The 22,991-nt window shown below is 45.2% G+C and overlaps 1 protein-coding gene across 6 annotated transcripts in view; it reads left to right on the top strand.

The window, feature by feature from the left end:
• The window catches only part of JADE2 (jade family PHD finger 2), a 183,564-nt gene that overhangs the window by 140,762 nt on the left and 19,811 nt on the right, over window positions 1-22,991 (top strand). For 5 of the 6 annotated variants that reach the window (XM_014570002.3, XM_006116052.4, XM_006116053.4 and 2 more), the window contains 3 exons: window positions 3,701-3,868; window positions 5,710-5,826; window positions 14,695-15,156. In XM_014570002.3, the coding sequence (XP_014425488.1) occupies window positions 3,701-3,868; window positions 5,710-5,826; window positions 14,695-15,156 (747 nt within the window). The remainder of the gene's footprint in view (window positions 1-3,700; window positions 3,869-5,709; window positions 5,827-14,694; window positions 15,157-22,991) is intronic. The other variant, XM_006116055.4, reaches the window with a different exon arrangement.

Genomic DNA, 22,991 nt, shown 5'->3' on the forward strand with positions numbered 1-22,991 from the left:
GAGGCAACTCTCCTTCATAGGCCAGAAGGGTGGCCTAATAGGTTTCTCCTTGCATCTCTTCCAAAGTGCTAATTTTTTAGCATTGCATTGTGTGTATATGGAACCACCTGACTTCAGTATCATTCTCTTCCGTGGCAGAGTTTATAGTTCTGTTGTCAGATTGGATTGGATTTTTTTTTTTGCCAGAATATTTGTTTTATAGAATTGAGTTTTAACACTCCTAGGAATGTGAATGGGTAACTTAATGCAGACATACAAATGACTGCCCATGATATTATCATATTATCATATTATATTGCATTATTATTATTATCAAGCATCACCCTTATTGAGTAGTGCTTACTGGGTAACAGTTAACCATTACCCAAGAGCAAACACTCTGCCTGTGGCCTGCTGTGGGCAGAGGGCTGTCCTTGCCCTCCCCTTGTCCCCCTCTTGCTGCCTCTTCCAGCCCCACACAAGGCTGCCAACTCCCAGTGCGGAGTTGGAAGCAGCTAGGCTGGAGCAGCCCCTACCTGCGGTGCAGCCTACTACCATTTAATCAGTTAACCAGTTAACTAATAACATGGGATTTTACATCACTAGCACCTACTACTTGCTGCAAGAAAGAAAGAAATGTGATAATCTCTTGGGCAGTCATTTGTATGATTGTATGCATGCCATTTTGTGCAGGCATGAGTGTTGTGAGTGAATGTGTGTGTGCTCACATACTCTAGAGGTGCAAATTTTGCTGCTAAATAAAATCCATATTGAGTCACATTTTTAGAAGTAACTTGAGTTTCTATGGAATGTAGGCTCTTAAGTCACACAGGCACTTTTGAAAATTGTATCCGCTGTCACTTCAAGGGAAAGAAAATTAGTTAGGTCCATAAATATCAGGTCAGTCATCTGATACCGATATTGATTAGCTAGTTTGAGGCATCTGGTGAAAACAAAGGGTACCTCTTTAGATTCCTCTGCATATAGCATTGGTAGTTGTCTCTCTTTAAGGGGTTCTGTTGCTGATCTTCGCTGGCAGGATTTGCATCAGAGCTTCCAGGACTTGGGGGATCTTTTAAGCTATTTGTTGTCAACGTAGGCGGATGTTTTGGATGGCTTTCATCCGTGAATCAGATTCTATAGAATATCAAGATGATTCAGAATTTTCATTACAAACCTATGGTAGAAAATCCAGGCAGGAAATATCACATTTTCCCCGTAAAACTCAGGCGTGGAAGCAGCATGTCTTCCTTGTGCAACCCAGGCATGGAGATTGTGCTTTCCCCATATAACACAGGCTGGGGACAGCACACTTCCCCCATGCAGCACACACATGGAGATAGCATGCCTTCCTGTTCACCCCAGGTGTGCAGATAGTGTGCCATCTCCGTGCAACATGGGTGTGCAGAGAGTATGCCATCTCCATGCCACATGGTGAGGAGAGAGTGTGCTGTCTCCCTGTAACTCAGGCAAGGAGGGCAAGTTCAGGGAGGATTTTGCTCATCAGTGTATATGCCCACTGCCACCTGAAAGCAGAATGTGACAGGTAAGTAACGTGTGTGAGTGGCGCTAGGGGCTTGCTAGGATCCAGTGGGTCTGCTCACATGGGGAAGGGGGGCTTCTTCTATGGGTAGGGGCCACAGTTAGACACTAACAACCCGATTCTGTGCCAATGAAGTAAATCTGAGCCTTGACTTCAGTGGGTTTTGCATCAGGTCTTAAATGATCAGCTAAGTCTCCTGCTACTCTACACTATCTGTGAATTAATTAGTGGCCTAACTCAGACTTTAGGCAACAAGGTTACAGAGTGTGTCCATCAAGGTAATGGGCCAGTGAGTCTATTCCTTCCCCTGTCCCCCTGCAGTCCCCATCACACATTTCTAACCTCTGAATTCTCACACATTCAAACAGGCCAGGATTTCCCCACTCCCCCAGAAAGAAAGGAGTTGTTATCAGGCCCAGCCAAAGAGTTTGCAGGGCCCAAGGTGGCACACTGTGGTTGGCTGCACCATATGGCTCCCAGCCAGGGCAGCGAGCGAGCGAGCAGCCGGCTGGGCAGGCACCAGGCAACGTGGGGCCCTGAAGGCACAGAGCCCAAGGCAACCGCTTTGTTTGCCTTGCCCTAAGGCTGGGCCTGGTTGTCATGTTGGCTTAGCTGTGTTTCCTCTGGAAAGAGCAGCATCTGGTTCCTGCTACATGGCCTGTCATGTCAGACAGGCATGCTGAGCAGATAGGCTGTCTCGCCCCTGGGTAGCTCACCTACCCAGTGCTGATCCTCCCCGCAGAGCGGGTCACCATCATTTTCTGTGCACCGTCAGATTTTATGAACCCTTTAAAAATGAGAGACGTGAAGATAGAATGAGCTGGTCTTGATCTGTGCACCACGGAGTGTTTTTGTGCATTTCCCAGTCAGGCTGATAGCAGGCGGAGATCTTACAGCAGTGCTGCCGTCCACTTTGCAAGGAAAATACATTTTCATTGCAAGATCTTTACAGCTAGCACCTTTTCATATCTCCAAGCAAGAGACAGTGTGAAGTGCATCACTGGCTATTTTGTGCAAGAACACCCCATGCTGCGATGTTCCTGCTGTGCTGTTTACAGAAATGGGAATGTCAGGAGGATGGCCTTTAAAAGCAGTTGAGTGGGGATTCCTCTCTCTTTAAGAGTTTGTTCATCTTACTGTACCTCTGGCCAATGAAATCCAGGCTCTTCAAACACTGCTTCCAAGATGAATGAGCATGAAAGTGAGAAAGAGGATATTGGATTTTCTTAAAAAGCACTGATGCAATTGAAATGACTGACATACTAACCTACAAGCCAGCTACGTGTCTCAATCCACCCGAAGGGAATGCACTGTATCTAGGACACCTTGTAAATTCTGATGCTGCTCAGATTAGAGCGCGGCTCTATCTTTCTGTTAAATGTATGCAGTCCATTGAGTGGGTCAGGTGGAGGACCTGCAAAATCCATTTTCTAGCTTATAGGGGTGGGGCAAGGGTCTGCACAGCATCACCTACTGTCATGGCAGATCAGTGAAATGAATGCTGTCAGTCCTAGCAGAGCTGGTTTTATATTTCCTTTAACCTTTCAGACATCTTATTCAGGGGGCTGCTAATGAGAGGGAGAATCTTTTGCCTCAGATCAGAATAGGACCCGGACTTGGAATGACTGAAAGTTATTGCTATTCTGCTAGCTGTTTGGTAACCTGTGTGAAGTGAGCCTGTGGTCTAAGTCTGATGCCTGCTGGACCGATGTCCTCATTTCAGAGTCTGCTGTCTTGCTTGCCCACTCCATTGATGATCTCAGCTTAGAAATCAAGGCCTGTGAGAGAAGAAGTCTCTCGAGGGCATTAGCCCATTAGCAGAACAACCCTGGGAAGTTTGTGCTGCTGCCGCCAGGCATGATGCAAACATGGTTGGGTATCCAGGCCTTTAATTAAACCACAGGCCATATCTCTAGGGGTCGAGCATTAGGCTAGATAGATAGATAGATAGATAGATAGATAGATAGATAGATAGATAGATAGATTTAATTTAAACCAGTTGTCTGTGATTGATTCATGTCTGCTTTTAATTGTTATGACAATATGCAGAAGCCATGGCATTAAGCCATCTGTATAAAAATATTCAAGTAAATGAATAACTACAGGAGTATATTGGTGGGATGCCCTTCCAGAAGAATATGTGGGATAACTAATGCAACAACTCTTGTGTTTGCATAGGCTTGCTATGGAATCCTAAAGGTTCCCATTGGGAACTGGCTTTGTCGAACCTGTGCCCTTGGAGTTCAGCCCAAGTGTCTGCTTTGCCCGAAGAGAGGGGGAGCCTTGAAACCCACCCGGAGCGGGACAAAATGGGTCCACGTTAGCTGTGCCTTATGGATCCCAGAAGTAAGACTTTGTTCAGCTGTTTTCCAGATGTGGGTGGGATGAGCTTGGATATGGATTATAGTTGGTTGTAGCATGCCCACTTCACCACCATGTACTTTTATTGCTTGTTTCAAGCGTTCAATGGTAAGGAGCAGGTAACCTCAGCTGGCATTTTCAAAGGACCCTAATGAGATTAGGCACCCAAATGTCTTGGAAACAACCTAACTCTGCATATACATAAACCTTTGGAAATCAGTCCTGGTGATTTCCAGCACTCACCTTAGAGCTTTCACTCATTGTCTATGCAGCATTTCCAAGCTGTGCTCATAAAGACTGGGCGAGATAAGAGCAAAGATGCCAAGGCATGGGATAGTAAACCAACAGCAGGTAGAATTGTAGTTGCAGGTACCTACCCTCCTGCTCTCTGTGCCTCCCCTTTCTGCTTGTATCCCCTGGGGAATGTTGTTCTTGTTTATATCACAGCTGTAATGTTAATCTCTCCATATTAATGAGGAATCCTTTCCCAGATGGAACATTTAGGAGTTGTTTTTTAATTGTTACTGAACATACACCCACCTAGCTGATGTAGGTGCACATATAGTGCACACATGGCACTCTGCCTCCCTGCAGGGCAAGTGATTTGGAGGGTGTGTTTTCAAGCAATGCTTTAGTATGGGGGGAAGGTAGCTGCACTACCCCTCCTGGGGCAGCTCAAGTACATGTTGCCCTGCACGCAGGCTGGATTGCTAGGGGATGATTCAGTCCTCTTGCGCACTGCCAGGGGGAGCAGACATGCCCAGCCGCTAGCTGGATGGGGGTCACATAAAAGCAGATATGCCCACTCACCACCTACAACACACCAGAGCTCAGAGGAGGTGAAATTCAGCCCTACTCTCCGTGTTCCTGCCATTTCGTTCATCTTCATATCTGAGTGTTTTCAAACGACTCTCGCCACATCAGCGAATCAGACTTTGCATTATCCCAGGGAAAAAGCATGAGGGTAAATGGTACAGTCCTAGAATCCTAGAACTAGAAGGGACCTCAAGAGGTCATCAAGTCCAGTCCCTGCACTCATGGCAGGACCAAGCACCATCTAGATCAGGGCTACTCAACCTGGGGTGCGCATGCGGCCCGTGGCCCATTTTGTTTGCGGTCTGCAGTGCGATTTGGGTTTACGCAGGGCTCAGCACGCAGCCTACAGGTGGGATCCTTTGAACATGGCCTCTACTGGGAACACACTCTACAATAGCGAGTCAATATAATGCTCTTCTGCCAATATGCGTTTTAGTAGTTAAATTCCTGGACTGTCATTGCTCATTAAAAGTGCTATCCTATGGGTGGAAATTGGGTAAATATTGCATTTTATTGATATCAGCAGAACTGACTTAACAGGGCCTGTGTGTTGTGTAGTCTTGCCTTCATCTTTGTATTCATGCCTGTCAATGTGAAAGAAGCTATTTGCATATATTTGCATATATATTTGCATGTATATGTGACCACACTTAAGATGCGGCCCTCAGCATGTGCTGTGAGTATCATTGTGGCCCCCGGGGCTTCCAAAGTTGAGTAGCCCTGATCTAGATTATCCATAGATGTCTGTCTAACCTGCTCTTAAATATCTCCAGTGATGGAGATTCCACATCCTCCCTAGGCAATTTATTCCCGTGTTTAACCACCCTGACAGTTAGGACGTTTTTCCTAATGTCCAACCTAAACCTTCCTTGCTGCAGTTTAAGCCCATTGCTTCTTGTACTATCCTCAGAGGTTAAGGAGAATAATTTTGCTCCCTCCTCCTTGTAACACCCTTTTAGGTACTTGCAAGCTGCTATCATGTTAACATACGTCCTCTGTGTTGTGACTAGGTTAGCATCGGATGCCCTGAAAAAATGGAACCCATTACCAAGATCTCGCATATCCCAGCAAGCAGATGGGCTTTGTCCTGCAGTCTCTGCAAGGAGTGCACTGGAACATGTATTCAGGTATGTAACGCTGCTTAATAAAGCCAAGGGCCAAGTTTTGCTCTTGAGAGCCCTGTGCATGAACTGGAGGGCAAGATTTGTCTTGTCAGTTTGAGAACAAGCTTTCTTAATCACTGATGGGTAATAAAAGTAACAGGTGGGAGCACAAGGGCCCATCAGTTGCCACCAATTGTTGTTCGTCCTCTTTTAATACATTAAATGCTGCAAGTCTAAATAAACTCTGTTTACCACCATGACGATACCATAGTGACTGTGTAGTTACAGAGACTGAGAATGATACTATTCTAAAATCAGAAACCAGCTGTATTAAGTCTTGGTACCCATGAATTGGAAAGTCCCAATATTTCACATGCCTGTGCGGCTAGAAATGAATCTTTTCCACCATTGGAAAGCCAAAAAGTTTAGCTTTCCAGTGTTCCAAAGAACTACACTTGATTTGAGCCCTACCAGCTCGCGAAATAGAATTTATATACCCCTATTTTGTACCTCTTCTGTAACACCTGAGTGAATCACAGCAAATATCCTATTCCCTACTCTTCCCACAGCAATGCCATGTTCCCTCTAATGCAGTGTTCCCTCTAATCTTTCCCATCTGTTGGTGGATTTTTTTCTATTTATATTTGGAATAAATTTGTAAGTGCACCAATACCTGTGTGAATGTGCGCCACCAATAGAAACCAGACCTAGCTGTGGGCACTTTACCAATCAGCTGGGTAGCATTTAAATGTCCTAAACGGCCTCAAAAGTGCACAACTTGCAGGGAACACTGGACTACACACTTTCATTTTGTGCTGTGGAAAAACACAGCTGTTATAAAAACTTGTGCTAGATGAGGACCCTCATTCTAGGAGATTCTGCACGGACTGTAGAGTCCCTGCTCAGCAGGTGCAGAGAGCTCAGAAGCAGCCGAACAGATGTGGCTCTTCTGTGCCTGGTGGGAGGATCAAGGGTTTGTGGAACATTGCCAACAGGGCAGCACCACTACAACCCTCAGAGCTCAGTCCCATATGGCTCCCTCTGCTTCCCTCTCGGTTTGGTGGGGAGAAGGTGGTGCACTGGTGAGCCAGGGAAAGAGCAGAAGAAGGGCTGGTGCATTTGCTGCTGCCCAGTATCGTTAGCTATCACTTCCCACACTGAGCCAACGTGCAACCTCAGAACTGCAATAGCAGCCATAGAGCAGCTCTCAAGCTCCATGAACTTGGGAAAAGTTCCTTCCTCAGCATGTGCCTGCACCAAGTCTAACTACACAGGCCTGGTGTTGAGGTAGGATTTAGCCCTTAAACATCATCCATAGCAGTCTACTATATATTTGAAAGAGTCTGTCTGTCCGTCTCTCTGTGAGTCGGTTCAATAACGCCTCCTAAACAGTAAGACCTAGGACCACCAAATTTGCTATGCAGCTTCCTCTTATCCTAACTTAAAGCAAGCTCAGGGTAAGGTTGTTCTAGGAAAATGGGATGTGGCTAGAATGGGTTTGCTTCTCAGAAAACCATACAGAAAAGAGACAGACTCACCAGACAGGTGAAAGGGGCTGGCTGGGGACACATGCCCTCTCCTGGACTGCCTCCGCCCCAAGCATCCCAACCCCCAGAGGGACTGAAGGGCTCTCCCCTCCCCCTGAATTCATATGAGAACATTGCTGGCTGTTCACCTTTGTCATAGAGTGAGGGGAAAGTGCACAGGTGGCTGCATTCCTTCCTCTGGCTGAGGAGTGCAGGGGACAGAGTAACCTGGACCTGCCCCAGCCAAGGCACATGCATCCCTCCCCTGACTGTGCCCGACGGAGCTGTAGCATCCATGAAGAGGTGCTTCTCACCTGGCCCCACGCTGCTGTGGTGGAGAGGGCTCTCTCCCTGGGGCAACTCTTCATTTCCTGTCCCACCCTAGAGCAAGGATTTACATGAAGCATGCACATTTTCATTTTATTTTCCAAAAAAGCACAAATTAATTGAGCCCAAGCAACACCAGGTAGATCTTCTAGTGATATCTAAGTGACAGAGTTATAACCGGTGGAGGAACAGTGATATGTCTTATGGATCGAAAGAGCTGCAAGCCTCCACAGTGTTTATGCAATGGCAGTGGTTTGGCTACTTTAAAGGGAGCTATTGAAAAGCAATCCTTTTAGCTTGAAATGAGAGCTCACCATATTTCTTTCAATCGCCAGCATTGACTCACTTCTTTTTTGATGGCTCTGGGTGGGTCTGTTTATTCACCCTGCCAGATGGAGATACTGTGTCATAATGGCAACTGCTTTCAAAGAACGGAAGGGCAGGGAAACGAGTCAAACAGACTTGGCAGCATCAAAAAGAATTCAGATTCTCTGAGACTTCATCCTCTTAGTACAGGCATCACACATTAACTGCGAGCACCTTTGGACTGAACGGATTTGAATTAAAGGTCACCCGAATTGGAACAGAGTTGTATTGTCTCATGCGCTGACAACTGACAGTTTATAAGTCTTCCTGTGATTGCCACTGGAGTGTTTGTCAGTGCCACCATAGCTCTTGCAGAACAGCTCCGTTGAAAGGAAAAGGAATGTGCAGACGGTGCCTTTATTGAAGGATTTAAGGGATGAATAAGCAGCAGATTCACACGTAGAGGTAAATAAGCGTTGTATCCTTTCATCAGAGGAACAAAGGCCTGTGTTTGCAAAGCCCTGATGTTTATGTAATATATTTTTGATCAATGCCTGTTTACACAGGTGAAATCTAACTATCTTTCTCACCACTATCATTTTGTGACAGCTTTAAAAAAAGAAAATCTATTTGCTATAGTACTTAGACCCAGGTCTTCTAAGATATGTGGGTACCTAGATACCATTGATTGAAATGAGTATTTGGATAGTAAAGGTGTGTGCAAGTGAGTTACAGCTGGAGCATTAGAAGATGCTAATTTCAGAGACTTTCAGTGTTAGAGTTATGTCTACATTACAGAGCTTTTTCGGAAAAATGTTTTTCGGAAAAACGTTTTTCGGAAAAATCTTCGGTTACATCCACACTGCAATGGAAAAAAAAAGAAAGAACAGAGGGGTTTTTCTGACATTGGTAAACCTCTTTCTAAGAGGAAGAATCCTTTTTCCGAAAGAGCTCTTTTGGAAAAAGGTGTATGTGGACAGGAAAGAGGGAGTTTTTTCAAAAGAAGAGGACAGAGGAAAAAGCACAGGTGCCCTGGTGGCCACTCCGTCCCTAGTAATCATAGCTTAAATGCAAGATAGCATCCATTCAGTGTGGACGCTCTCTTTCAAAGAAAGCAGATCGCTTTTCTGATGCGCTTTGGCAGTGTGAACGCTCTCTTTCGAAAGACCTTTTTTTGGAAGATTCCTTCCGAAAGAAGCCTGTAGTCTATACGTAGCCTTAGTGGCCAGTTTGACCGGGTTTCCCTGCCCTGCCAAAGTAAGACTCTCAGAGGTGAACTGTGGATGGAGAACTCCTTCATCTTGAACAATCAAGGGGAAGCCGTCTCATTTTCATTGCTTTTCTCTCCTGGTGCATGGAAACAGGATCACATTTTAATAAATGGAGACTTCTTGCCCACGAATTCATATATAGTTACTGCAGTTGCATGTGCGAATGGAGCAAACATTCATGCAGATTGTATCCTAGTCATCTAACTAGGCATGTTCACCCCTGTCTGTGGAATGTACGTGTGCCCCCAGGCTCCATATGTCTAGAGAATTTGCTCCACATAAGCTGGCAGTTGTATCAGCATCATGTTAGGCAACAAAGGGGCTAGTTTGGAAGGAACTTGTTTCCACCTAGCTGATATTAGCTGATATTTCTTCATGCAGATCATTATCTTCTCCTAGTGTTTGCTTTTTTAAAAAACGTGGGCCAGAACTGCATAGCTCCATAAAGCCAATGTCAGTTTATACTAGCTAGGAATATAGCCCTGTCTGCACAGTTTTCCAACCTTCTGTTCTGGGGAAATTATGACTCATAGTGGTTCTTGTGGCTAGACATGAGAATGTGCCAAAAAGAATGCTGTATCCTCTTGGCATTTTCTTATTTACATTGCTGAACCAAAGAACAAAGTGCAAGGAAATGAACTGATTACATATCCCGAAGGTACTGCAAGTCCTGAGAATGCTGTGCACTCTAACCAGTAAGACAAGCTCCAGCTCCCATGGCAGGTGAATTCTGGGATGGGTGGAGTATCGGACACTTATTGGCAGAGATTGTCAGTGCCCTTCTGTGAGAGGGCCAGGTGCCAATTCTCCATAAATTGACAGCAGTTCGGCCTTTTGAAAACATCATCTCTTGATCCTCTTGTCCTTTAGCCTTCCTTCTTTGGTTAAGTGATTTTGAAGGTTACAGGAAAGTGTCATCATCTGCCATTTAAGTAGCTCCTTAACCTTTTTCAGTTCGGTTTTGGCTTGAGTATAGAATAAAAACCTTACTGGTTTCATCAGGAAGTGATAATCCCTTGGCAGTGGATAATGATCAGGTGTCCCTGGGACAGACCTGCTGCATGGATAAGAGACCAATGTCTTTGCAGATTCTGCACCAAGCCAAACTCAGGGAGAAATGAAGACCATTTGATCACTAAAGATTAACATGCATTTACTGGAGCACCACAGCTATGTGTGGGAATGTATTTCCCAAAGTCTGCAGTAGATAAGTCAGTTAGTGTAGACACAAAGGGAACCCTTCCATGTTGAAAACTTACAAAACTATTTTTTGGGGAAAATGGAAATGAGGCCAATGTGTACTCTCCGTGATCCCAGCTGTGATATTCTTCTTGCTGCAGAGGTATTGAACCAATACCCCCGCATGGTGCTAGGACAGTTGTGATGCTGGAAGTGCCTTCTTCCAGAGGAGACCTAACACTACTGCCCAGACTATGGTGCCTTGGCTATACAGGCAGTCCCCGGGTTACATGGATCCAACTTACATCAGATCCCTACTTACAAACGGGGTGAGGCAACCCCGCACTAGCTGCTTTTCCCCCCAGCAGACCAGGGAGACGCGAAGCTAGCGCCCCACCCAGCAGACCAGGAAGACGCAGAGCGGCTTTTCTCAGCAGACACCTCAGCTTGAGAATAAAGGACTGAGGGAAGTGAGGTGTGAGAGAATAAAACTGAGCTCTGGAGAAATGTTTGGCTAGAGTTTCCCCTACAATATGTACCAGTTCCGACTTGCATACAAATTCAACTTAAGAACAAACCTACAGTCCCTATCTTGTACATAATCCGGGGACTGCCTGTATTTCAACTTTAGTAATTTCATTCTCTCTTCCTAATATACCCCCCACTCGGTTCTGTTGGATACTTTACATTTTCATCCCCTTGTGCCCTAACTCTGTTGTGTAGTATTGTGGTGGGCTCTTACACAGCTGACATTCTACAGCGAGGGGTGGCTGGAATTCATCGGTGAATGAAATATTCCCTGTCTCTCATCTCGTGTGCAACTCCATTGGCTTCACTGGATTTGGGATGTACTTGGTCTCTTGTCTCCAAAGTACTTGGAGATATTTGGGTGAAAGGTGCCTGACCCACATACAATAATCTTCAGAGGTTCAAGAGCCAGGCACCCCTACCAGGGCTTGGTGCTTCTGCCCTGCAGCAGGATGGTGCAGGGAGTGCTCCACGAGAGACGCTTTAACTGTCAGAGGGCTGCATGTGCCTCGGGAGCTGCAGTTTTTCTGCCCCTGTGCTTTACAGTAACATTATCACAATGTCCTGTTACTGTCATAAACATTGTGAGATCCAGTGTGCTGCCCCAGCCTTCCGTGCTTCGGCTCATTCAGTGTGTCGGACTGCAGCCTCCCCAGACACAAGCTCATTCCATTGGCATTCTGCGCTCATGAATGATTTGATGGATCAATATGTTTTTATTGCCAATTTATGCAAGGTCCTTAGGTAGCTGCTGCTGAACAGGTAGCTTTCATTGTTGCCCTGTCAGCTGAGCTTGCTAATTATTTTCTATTTGCATTTGGCGCACAGTCTCTGAGAACTGCTGCTTGCCATCTGTCAAAGGAGAAATCGAGGACAAGTGTCATTCCGTTTGTTTTATTTCTAAGGTAGTGCAGGTAATCCTTCCTGCGTAAGGGGCGCTCTGTGGGGTATTGTTCTGGGAAAAGCCACAGGCATTTGAATAATGATATTAATACTGTTAGTGACGTAAATAGGTAAGGAGGACGGCAACACTGAGCAGCCATTTTATTAGTTTGAATGGTTCACTAGAGCCCGTTATGGGTGGCTACTGTTGTTACTGAACAGCAGCTATTTATGCACATAACAGCACAAAGAATTTGGTTTAAAGTGCCCCCAGATGTTACTCCAATATAGATACGATTGACTACCTCAGTAGCTAGAGAGCTCAGTGCAGTAAAGTAGCCACTTTGGCAACTAGACAAGAAAACTCAATCAAGGTCAGTTACAGGTTTCCAGCCTTAAAGTTCCATTAGAGTCAGGACAGTGACTCCATCAAATGACATTGTATCACTTTGTTGTATTTATTCTGTCCCAGTGGCTTTCACAGTAAGCGTACACAGCTTAAGAGACAAAGGACGATATGCTAGCTCTACCAACAAAAATCTGGAGTCTGATGACCAGGCTGGTAGCCTCATAGCACCAACAGAAATAAAGATACTATATTCAGAACTTTGCTGGCACTTCCGTCAGTGATTTGGCAACCAGTAGTCCAGTTTACACTGCATTAGCAACAGTGGTAACCATTAAATCATCCCCATTTACCAATGGCTATCACACAGTGGTATCTGATGTACTGGTGTTGTTTCTCAGTGTAGGTAGAGGGAAACACCATGGTGTCTTAGCAGTGCTCTGTAGTAACGGTGGGTAAATACTCAGTTTTTAGTGGAAGTTGCTGATTTTGATACACAGTGACATTTAAATCTGTTAAGAGGGGGAGACGTGGATTCAAACATGGTTTGGACTGTGGTTCAAGTGGGCCCAGTAATCTCAGTCTAATCCTGAGAGGGTTTTTGATCCCATGATGTCCAAACTCTGAGCTATATGACCACAAGTACCGTAATACAACTGGGAGTCCCTCTCCATCAGAGATGTATGCACAAAATTAATAGCAGGAGTGCTAGCAGTCAGGATGGAGGTAACCCAAAGCCGACCAAAGTCATTGCAAAGCTTTCTGTTGATTTTAATGGGGCTTGGGAAAGCTGTGTGAGAGGTTAACGAGGACACCACTTGCCTGCTCTATGCCTGATGTCTAGTAAGTTGCTTTCATAAGCACCAACAAATGTATAAACAAAGTCAAGGGGAAATATCTAAAGACAGGAATGTTGAAAGCAGGGATCCAAGGGCGATGGGACAGAGATAAAAAACAATAGCGTTTTTGCAGTTTACATACAATTGGAATTTAAAAAAAATTACAATTTGCCCTAAGCCAAACCAAAATGTGCAACATCCCTGTATTTTTGTCATCAGCCTTCAGGAAATATATGTTTTAAGGTGGTGGTTCATGCTGGAACAGCTCACTGTCCCCTCTTGGAAAATGTTTTATAAACTACTAAATGTGGTGTTGACAGTAATAAGCCCCTTGGAATGGCTTGTTATTGCCATTTAACTGGTCATTAGCAGCTGAAATAGACTGATTTCATATGGATTATGGCTTAAATAATTACCTGACACTCTGAGCCATTAAAAAATAGTTAATGAACAGAGGAGGGCTGGGGAGGAGAATGTGCTAAAATGTGTACAGCCCACGTTAGTTGAGAAATACACTTGCTTCAATGGGATCTCACGGTTTAGGTTTTGCTGATTGTGGAATCCAGACTGAGTAATTTAAGTACGAGGGAATTTAGGAAAATTGTTTAACATTTTAATTTCCAATAACTTCGAACAGCAAGTTAACCCCGTTGCCAACTTTAAATGTTCATTTTCACATTGTCTGTTCTAAATCAGCTATGGTTCCATTCCCCCCCCCCTTTCTTTTTTTCTAAAGCTAATTAGAGGGAGTGGAATTACAATAGGAGCTGCTTACTTATTAATGAAGGCACTGTACTCTATAAGCATTAGAAGCTCCTGAGATTCCTGTTTTACCTAAGGACTGTGACCCCTACTGTAGACTTCAGATAAAATTAGCAAGCTAGTCTTTAGAGTTAAAGAAAAGGAAACTAAGGTAATTTAGAGAAAGAAATTACAGTAAGAAACAAATTAATTCTCTATCAGGAGAGGCTCATTTATCCAATTACAGTCATTTGTCTATAATATTGGACCATTGTATTGACAAGAACTGTATTGACTATTTCATTGGATGAACAATCAGAAAATTTTTCTAATAAACGAGAAAGAGGCTGGGTTTATGTGTGGGGTATGAGAGGGTATGTCTACACTACCCCCTAGTTCGAACTAGGGAGGGTAATGTAGTCATATGGAGTTGCAAATGAAGCCTGGGATTTGAATTTCCCGGGCTTCATTTGCAACTCCGTATGACTACATTACCCCCCCTAGTTCGAACTAGGGGGTAGTGTTGACATACTCAGAAGGACTATAGGGATGAGATGGAAAGGAACCAAGTGGAGGTAGCAGGTTGATGAAGATTCTTCTACTTGAAATGAAGGTGACTAGCCTTACACACACAAGATTTGGGAAATATACTCATTGCTCAGCCTGGTGTCTGCTGTCTGTACAGTGTCAAGTGCTTATGGCTTTTCTTTGTCAAGTCGCTGGGTGCCCTGGAGTAACATGCAAAGTGCATTACATACAGCAGGGTGATTTCTTTTATAGGCAGGCTGGGCTTGCACATCTTGTCATTCGTTTGTAATGGTCAAGTGCCACTGCAATCGGTGATGTCATGTGTACCGTGATTTAACAGGAGTGAGCGAGTTTCTTCAGTGTGTCGTGACGGGCAGTGAGTGAAATAACCTGGGTTCCCTGCTTTGTCTTTCTTCCAGTGTTCCATGCCCTCCTGCATCACTGCATTCCACGTCACTTGCGCTTTTGACCACAATCTCGACATGCGAACTATTTTAGCAGAGAATGATGAAGTGAAGTTCAAATCGTTCTGCCTGGAGCACAGCAGTGGGGCCACCAAACCTCCGGACGAGGCACGAGCAGAGGCAGACCAAGCCCAGCTGGACTTAGAAAAGGTCACACTGCGGAAACAGAAGCTCCAGCAGTTGGAAGAGGACTTCTATGAACTTGTAAAGCCCTCTGAGGTAGCTGAGAACCTCGACCTAACTGAGTCGCTGGTGGATTTTATTTATCAGTACTGGAAGCTGAAGAGGAAGGCGAATTGCAACAAGCCGCTGCTGACACCAAAAACTGATGAAGTGGACAACTTGGCTCAGCAAGAGCAGGATGTGTTGTACCGACGCTTAAAGCTCTTCACACATCTCAGGCAAGATCTGGAGAGGGTGAGTAAGACTTCTGGTTTAATGACCTCTTCCAGTGGTGGGCAGCCTGCAGCCTGAGAGCTGCATGTGGCCTATTGGGGTTCTGTGTATAGCCCACAAGAAATGGTGTTTTCCGTTTCCCATGCTCAGGGTTGCCAGATTTTGCTGGATTTTACCTATATAGGGTCTTTTTTTCCTTCCTACCGGTATTACAAAAGTGACACACACACAGAGCCAGAGAACATGAAGTGAGGTTCATGTTGGTTGCTCACAATATTGGGAGAGCCATGTGCTCCTTCTTTATCCAATCAGAGTGCTGCAAGAGTTCAGTCAGCACACCCTGCAAATTCTAGGTACATCAGCAGTTAGCAAAACTATCCCAGGAGACCGTCTTGATTACAACAGTCTTGCAACTCTCTAACATGGAGGGCCACTCATGCGGCCCACTCACTAGCCTTTCACTTACCTACTCTGTTCTACTGGAGCTTCTTTAATATGGGCCAATGTCTGTTGGAAAACGTTGTCTTCATGTCTGTTGACCTAGTTAGATTTCCTTGACAGTCATTTCCCTTCCACTGTTTAGATCCATGGAAAAAACCTCAGTCAGTTACATTTCTGATCTGCTTGTTTGTTATCAGGAGCTAGGATTCTGCAAAACACAGCTTGTTAGCAGGGCAGTACTCATCAGTCATCCCACTTCTTACATTCCCTGTACGAACAGAAGTTGCATGGACCTGGCCCAGTCTATATCCTAATGGCCATATGCATTCATCACTAAACCACCCGTGCAGCCAGACCAGTTCTTGGCATTCTCAGCAAAGAGAACAAAGACTGAATGTGTATGGAGTCCAGACTCAACTCGTTCCTCCAGAGGGGGTCCCCCCCGAACAGAGGAGAGACGTGCTGGCAGTGCAGTGCAGCCAAAACCAACACGGCTACTACCTGTTTGAGGGATGAAAGTCTGGTCCTGCTCTCTTAGAACTCCAGGGGTGCAGGATTAGACCCAAAATAGGAGGTTGGCTACTGTTGGTAAGCCAGCACCTCCCACCAGCATGAGATTCACATTAAAAACAGAACTGTAATTTACATACTTTCTAAAAACAAAACAATAAGGACAGATAAAATGTAGTAATGAGTTACAGGCCCATGAGACTGAGTCTTTCATGGCTTCGTGCAGCTGTCTCTATAGGAGGAAATCAGTAGAGGTCTGCACAAATACAAAATGTGTATCTGCATCTGTATCTGCAAAAATGAGTCACGGATATCCACGTTGATATCCATGGATGCAGATACCCGCAAATATAAAGCAGATATCTGCACATGTGCAGGGTTCTAGGTACAAATTTTGTATCCGCATTCATATCTGAAAAAATGTACTGCAGATAACCACATCCACATCTATGGACATGGATATCTGCGGATTTGCAGGGCTCTAGAAATGGGCCACTTCCTCTGGGAGATCACTGAATGGACAGAGCCTTATGGCACGTGCCACCTAGGGTGTATCACATCAGACTTTGCTAAGGCAGGTTCACTGCACCTCATACCATCCCAGGTACCCTTTGCAGGCTGGTGGGCCCATAGTTTGACCTGTATCTGATGTGAGTTTGCGGAGGGGAGGAAACACCCTGCGGGCTTCTGCCTGTTGGCTTTTTAAGGAAGAATCAGTGTCAGCTAAATTACAGTAACAAATGATTGTGACGGAGCTCTCACACTTCATGCTGCCTGCTCTCCCCTGGTGCGTCTGCTGCTGGCTCAGCTTGTTTATGCAGGCAGCAAAGGGAAATTTATAAGAGATCTGCTCTCTGAAGCACCAGGCTGCCAGCACTCTTAGATTCTTGTAAATTTCACTTTAATGGCTGCATACAGGAATGGAGCTGACAGGAATAGTAGGGGCAGCAGAGATTGTATGAGCAGAGGGCAAGGTGCCAGGAAAAGAGCAGACAAATATAGGAAGGGGAAGCAGCAGTGCAAAATCTGTACCGAAATGACACAGAGTTGCCAGGGGACAGAGGGGGTGCCAAAGCACTGAATGGTTATTGGAAACCATTGTAATAGGAAGGAATAGTGCACAGGAAATAGAATCACAGAGTTATGGGAAAAGCCTATTAGAGCATGGGGTGCATGCCCTGAAAATACAGAATATAGGCCTTCCTGGAGGACATCATAGATGCTATGGTATCTACACAGCTGTGCCAAACTTAAGGCATGGATTATGGGAAGTGCTTATATGATATTGACAGGACGCTGGACAGGGCTAGAGGGAAACTAGGACTTTGTTTCTTCTGCTACAGACCGTCCCACCTCCCTGTATTCCATACTTCTCCTGCTCACACTGCCAACATACAAAGTGCCAGATCCTCTTTTCCTTCAGGCAATGAAACCAGGAGTGCACTCTGCCTGAATCACTCAGCAGAGGAGACAGCTGAGTTCATCTGGGGATTAAACCGGGAGCAGAGAACACTTGCTGGCCACCCCTCAACCACACTTTGCCTTGATCTTCCAGGAGGGAGGAGAAGGAACAAGTTGGGCTCTGTCTGCTTCATAAAACTGGTGTGAGACTTAGTGTTTGTTTAGTACTTTGAGCTCCAGAAAAGACAGGCCCAGTAGAAAAGTAGATTATTAATTATTATTATTTCTAGGACAGGGAATGTGTTCGCCTTGACCAACGTGCTCCCCTGGCGTCCATTATGGCTTCAGGTGTCAGGTGTAGCTATTTTACTAAGAATGGGATTTAAATCAGGTACATTCAGAACGGTTCAAAAGTACTCTCCAGATGCTGTTGTTTTTCAGGAACATTGGGCCCACCGATAAATCGTTGCCTAATTGATGTGAAAGCCAGTCATCCAGAAATGAATTACCATTGAACGCAGCCTAAATTGAGCTGCTTGCTTGGAGGATTTAGATGCCAGCTTCGATCACCCTGGTCTTTCTCTCTGCCTTCATGTAACTCACTTAGGCTATGTCTACACTGCACAGTTATTTTGGAATAAGTTATTCCGGAATAGTTATTCCCGAAGAGCACATCAACACTGCAGGGAAGCCTCAAAAGTAGTCCAAGGCAGGCTTCCCTAATGTAGACGTGCTATCTCGATTTAGAGCCCCAGGAGGAATAACTTAGAATGGCCATGGTGAGGGGCTATTTTGAAATAGCAGAAGTGGAGCATCTCCACACGCCTTATTTTGAAATAGGCATTATTTTTCGTAGAATGATGTTTATGGAAGAATAAGCTATCCGTTATTTCAAAATAACAGAATTGCTATTTAGACGCTTGCATAGTTATTTCAAAATGATGGCCGTTATTCCAAAATAACTTTGCTGTGTAGACACACCCTTATAGGTCCTTCCCCAGGTAGAAGCCTTGCTGGAGGCTGATCTGTCATTTGAATCAAGTGGTGTTTCTATGGAAATATTAAATCTTCTGTCTCCTTTGGAGTATTGTCAAAGTACATCTTCACCTACACTATCTGCTCCTCCCTCTGTTGTTAAACTGCCCTGATGTTTAGATCAGTGTAACATTTTCTGCTGAGCTCCTCATACACACCAGAACCAGGATGTGGCTGGTACAAAATCCCGCTCTTGAGGCTCAGACTGGCATGAAGTAGAGCGACCTTGGGTGCCAGTCAGAATCCTTAATATCATAGCAGGGCAGTAGCCCTAATGTAGAGTCTGAGGTGAGTTTTCCGTTTAATTGCTAGGTTTTCTGCATGTGCTAAAAACCACATACTTATGCAGACTGTCTTGAACACTGCTTCAGGGGGTAGCTGAGGGTATGTCTACACTGCCACCCTAGTTCAAACTAGGGTGGCTAACGTAGGCATTCAAACTTGCAAATGAAGCCCGGGATTTAAATATCCCGGGCTTTATTTGCATGTTTCTGAGCTCCGCCATTTTTAAATGCCCCGTAGTTCAAACTACCTGCTCACGGCTACATGTGGCATGGACTAGGTAGTTCGAATTAAAGCTCCTAATTCGAACTACCATTACTCCTCATTGCAGGTGTACTCCACTGCAATAAATCCCGGGCTTCATTTGCAAGTTTGAATGCCTACATTAACCACCCTAGTTCGAACTACGGTGGCAGTGTAGACATACCCTGAGTTAGTCTGTACGGGTATGTCTACACTACCCTCCTATTTCGAAATAGGAGGGTAATGTAGGCATACCGCAATTGCAAATGAAGCCCGCTGATTTGAATTTCCCGGGCTTCATTTGCATAAGCCGGGCGCCGCCATTTTTAAATCCCGGCTGGTTCGAACCCCGTGCCACGCGGCTACACACGGCACGAACTAGGTAGTTCGAACTAGGCATCCTCATTCCATGAGGAGTAACGGTAGTTCGAACTAGGAAGCCTAGGAATAAGGACCTGAGAATAAGATTTTCTGCATCTTGTAGCATTATTTGCACACACCGGTGGCTAAAACTATGGCCCTGGTCTGCCCCAAACTGATGTCACCCTGTCGGGTTCAGTCTTAGGTGGTGTCCAACAACCACTGGCTGCTTCAGAAAATTAAGATTTTAAAAAGCTATGAGGGTCTAAAGTAGCTTTGCTTTGGGCAGTGTACTGCAAGCTATGAATGTGCCATGAGTTTGGTGCCATGATGAGCAAAGGTGATCTCAGTGGCAGAGATGTTCTTATGGGTGAGGTTGTTAGATCCTGGCTTGTTTGTATTGGAGATGCATATAGAAGAACAGAAAGAGAGACAAGACTAGGGAGAGTGGGCTAGAGAGCCTTGGGATGTAAATTACATGACCTAATGCAGTGGTTCTCAAAGTGTGGTCCATGGACCATTAGTGGTCTGTGACCATCTTGCAGGTGGGCCATGGGCTCGGGGTACACTCCTGCCCCTGTAGCAAGGAGCACGTGCGGGTGCTCCAGCCTCACACCTCCTGCAGCAGGATTGGCTTCCCACTGCAGGAGGGAGCCCTGAGCCGCAGAGGCCAGATCCAGCTCACGGGGGAAAAAGCTCTGCACGCTGCTGCTTCCCTCTCTCCCAGCTGGGGAACAGCAGCACTGGAAACCGCTCAGGGAGGCTTTCCCTGCTGCTCCCATTGGCAGAATCCCAGCCAGATGCCCATCCTCAGTCCCACCTGCACCCAACCTCCCAGCCAGAACCCCCACCCTCAGCCCACTCCTGTGTCCTATCTCCCACCCAGAGCCCTCCCAACCTTAGCCTGCTCCTGCACCTTAGCTCCCACCCATATCCTGCCACCCCCTCCCATCTTACACCCATTTTGTCATCATGAGTGATGGGCTGGTGGTGCATGGAAAGGTTTGCATTGAGCAGGGAGGGTCAGGGGCCAACAAGTTTGAGAACCACTGACCTAGAGGATATTTGCCATCACTTTTAACATCTATATTTCTAAGACTTTTAAATTTCCTTTTCAGCAAATTTCATCTACGGAAATGCCCACTCTTCCCAGAATTCTAACAGGATCTTTTCTTTTTTTTAATCTACTCCTAGTATTGGTTTGTTTAAATCAGCTTCAACCAAAGCTCTACACTTCCCAGGGCGTCAGGTCCGCGTCAGAGATTGGCTGGCAGAGGGAGGAGGGGTGTTCGTGTAAATAGCAGTCTCTGAGCATTGGGCAAATAATGTTTTCTTTCAAAACTACAAAGTCATAGAGAAAAGCTACCACCAAATGTTTTGATTCACAAGTTGCCAGAGGCAGTTGTTTCCCTCATAAAGAAATTTCAGTTTGATGTTTGCTTCAATACAGAACAAAAAGAAGGGCACGTATTAGAACATACAGGATATAAATCACTTCTTTATATTTGCATCTACGATACTAAAAAGAAGAAAAGCTTTCCCTCCGACAGAGTGCTTCCCAGTTGTCCTGAGGTAACGCCAGGGTGCCTAGATGTTTAGATAACCACAGATGAGTTTGTAGCTTACAAAGCAAGGTCCTGCCAGTAAAGCCCATCACGTATTGATACCAGAAAGATGTAATCATATTGGAGGGAGTTCAGAGAAGAGCCACAGGATTGATGAAATGGCTGATTAAAGAGCTAAATATGTATAATATGGCCAAGCAGCGGGAAAAAAAGAGAAAAGAAGAATCACCTAGAAACTGGCCAGGACACAAACCTGCTAGGGGAGGGAATAATTATTTTGGGGGCTTGCTGGGAGATATCACTAGCAATAACAGAATCCAATTGAGAAAGGAAATAGGCTGAATATTGGGAAAACTTCCCGGTAGTGAGATCAATTACTCTGAGGAATGGTTTTCCCAAGAGAAATAACGGATGCCTGGCTGACTGGGACAAACTGTTAGAAAATGAACTGTGGGTAGCAATCAAGCACTTTCAAGAGGATGGTCTAGATAATTTAATAGGTCTTCTCCATTTCTGTGGTTCTGTTACCTCCCTCTCTCCATGTTTAACGATTTATTTTTAATATTGGGAAAAAAAACATGCCATTAGCAAATGGCCATGATTGTCCTCTTGCATTCAGAGCCTTTGAAAAGCATAATAATTGTTTGAGCACAAGGACTCTGCTTCTTTAATTACATCACTTACAAGCAGTTGTTTTGTTTGCATAGTATGTTATTTACAATTCAGATCCTGGAAGCTCACTGTTAGTGTGAAAATTCATGGGCATTAATTCATTGGTAGAGAGCAAGCAAATGCACAGCATTAGGCGAATGTAAATACTTGACCTCTCTGTTACCACAGGCAATGAAGCTTTCAGAAAAAGCTTGTGACACAGTGTGGTAGCCACACTGGGAAAGGTGGAGTGTGGAAGAGATCAGGTTTGATGTGTCACTTAGAGACACAAAGGCTCCTGAACATTTGGGCTGTGTCTAGACTACAGAGGCATGTAGATTAGACAGATCAGCAAAGGCAAATGAAGCCGCGATTTAAATGATCGCAGCTTCATTTACATTTACATGGCTGCCGCGCTGAGCCGACAAACAGCTGATCAGCTGTTTGTCGGCTCGCCGCTAGTCTGGACGTTCCCCCTGTTATTCCTCGTGGAATGATCATTTAAATCGCGGCTTCATTTACCTTTGCTGAACAAACAAATCTACATGCCTCTGCCGACAGAGGCATGTAGTTTAGACGTACCTACACAGCTCCTTCTTGCGCAAAAACCGCCTCTTGCGCAAGAGCCGTTCTTGAGCATCTTTTTCAGGAAGAATGGCTCTTGCGCAAGAGGGGGTTTTTGCACAAGAAGGAGCAGTGCAGATGACTCCTTTTTGTGCAAAAGCCTCTTGTGCAAAAAGCAGCCGCTCATTAATTATGCAAATAAGGCTTGGCGATATTTCATGCTTAGCCTCATTTGCATAAATCTTGCACAAAACCAGCGCAGTGTCGACATAGCCTTACAGTCTAGGTTATCTGTGTTTCATAAAAAGGTCTGCTAAGTGGGAAAAGGAAGGAAGGAAGGAAGGAAGGAAGGAAGGAAGGAAGGAAGGAAGGAAGGAAGGAAGGAAGGAAGGAAGGAAAAAAGAGAATTTATTGGTGTCAGCACAAGTTATTGACAATTTCTTTATGGCCATTTCACTTCAATGTCAGTTCCTGGGAGCTAACTTTTGCTTCCTGGTTTATTACCTTCAGCTTTGCTCCTGAGTCTCTGTCTAGCTGTGGCTTTTGGAAAGTCGGGAGGCTGAGTAAACACTCAGGCTGTGTCTACATTGGCACCCCTTTCCGTAAAAGGGATGCTAATGAGACACTTCGGAATTGCAAATGCTGCGGGGGATTTAAATATCCCCCGCGGCATTTGCATGAACATGGCTGCCGCTTTTTTCCGGCTCGGGGTTTTGCCGGAGAAAAGTGCCAGTCTAGACGGGATCGTGCGGAAAATAAACCCTTTTCCGGAAGATCCCTTATTCCTCATTAGCATCCCTTTTC

This window comes from Pelodiscus sinensis, chromosome 17 (assembly GCF_049634645.1).
Source record: "Pelodiscus sinensis isolate JC-2024 chromosome 17, ASM4963464v1, whole genome shotgun sequence".
NCBI lineage: Eukaryota > Metazoa > Chordata > Testudines > Trionychidae > Pelodiscus > Pelodiscus sinensis.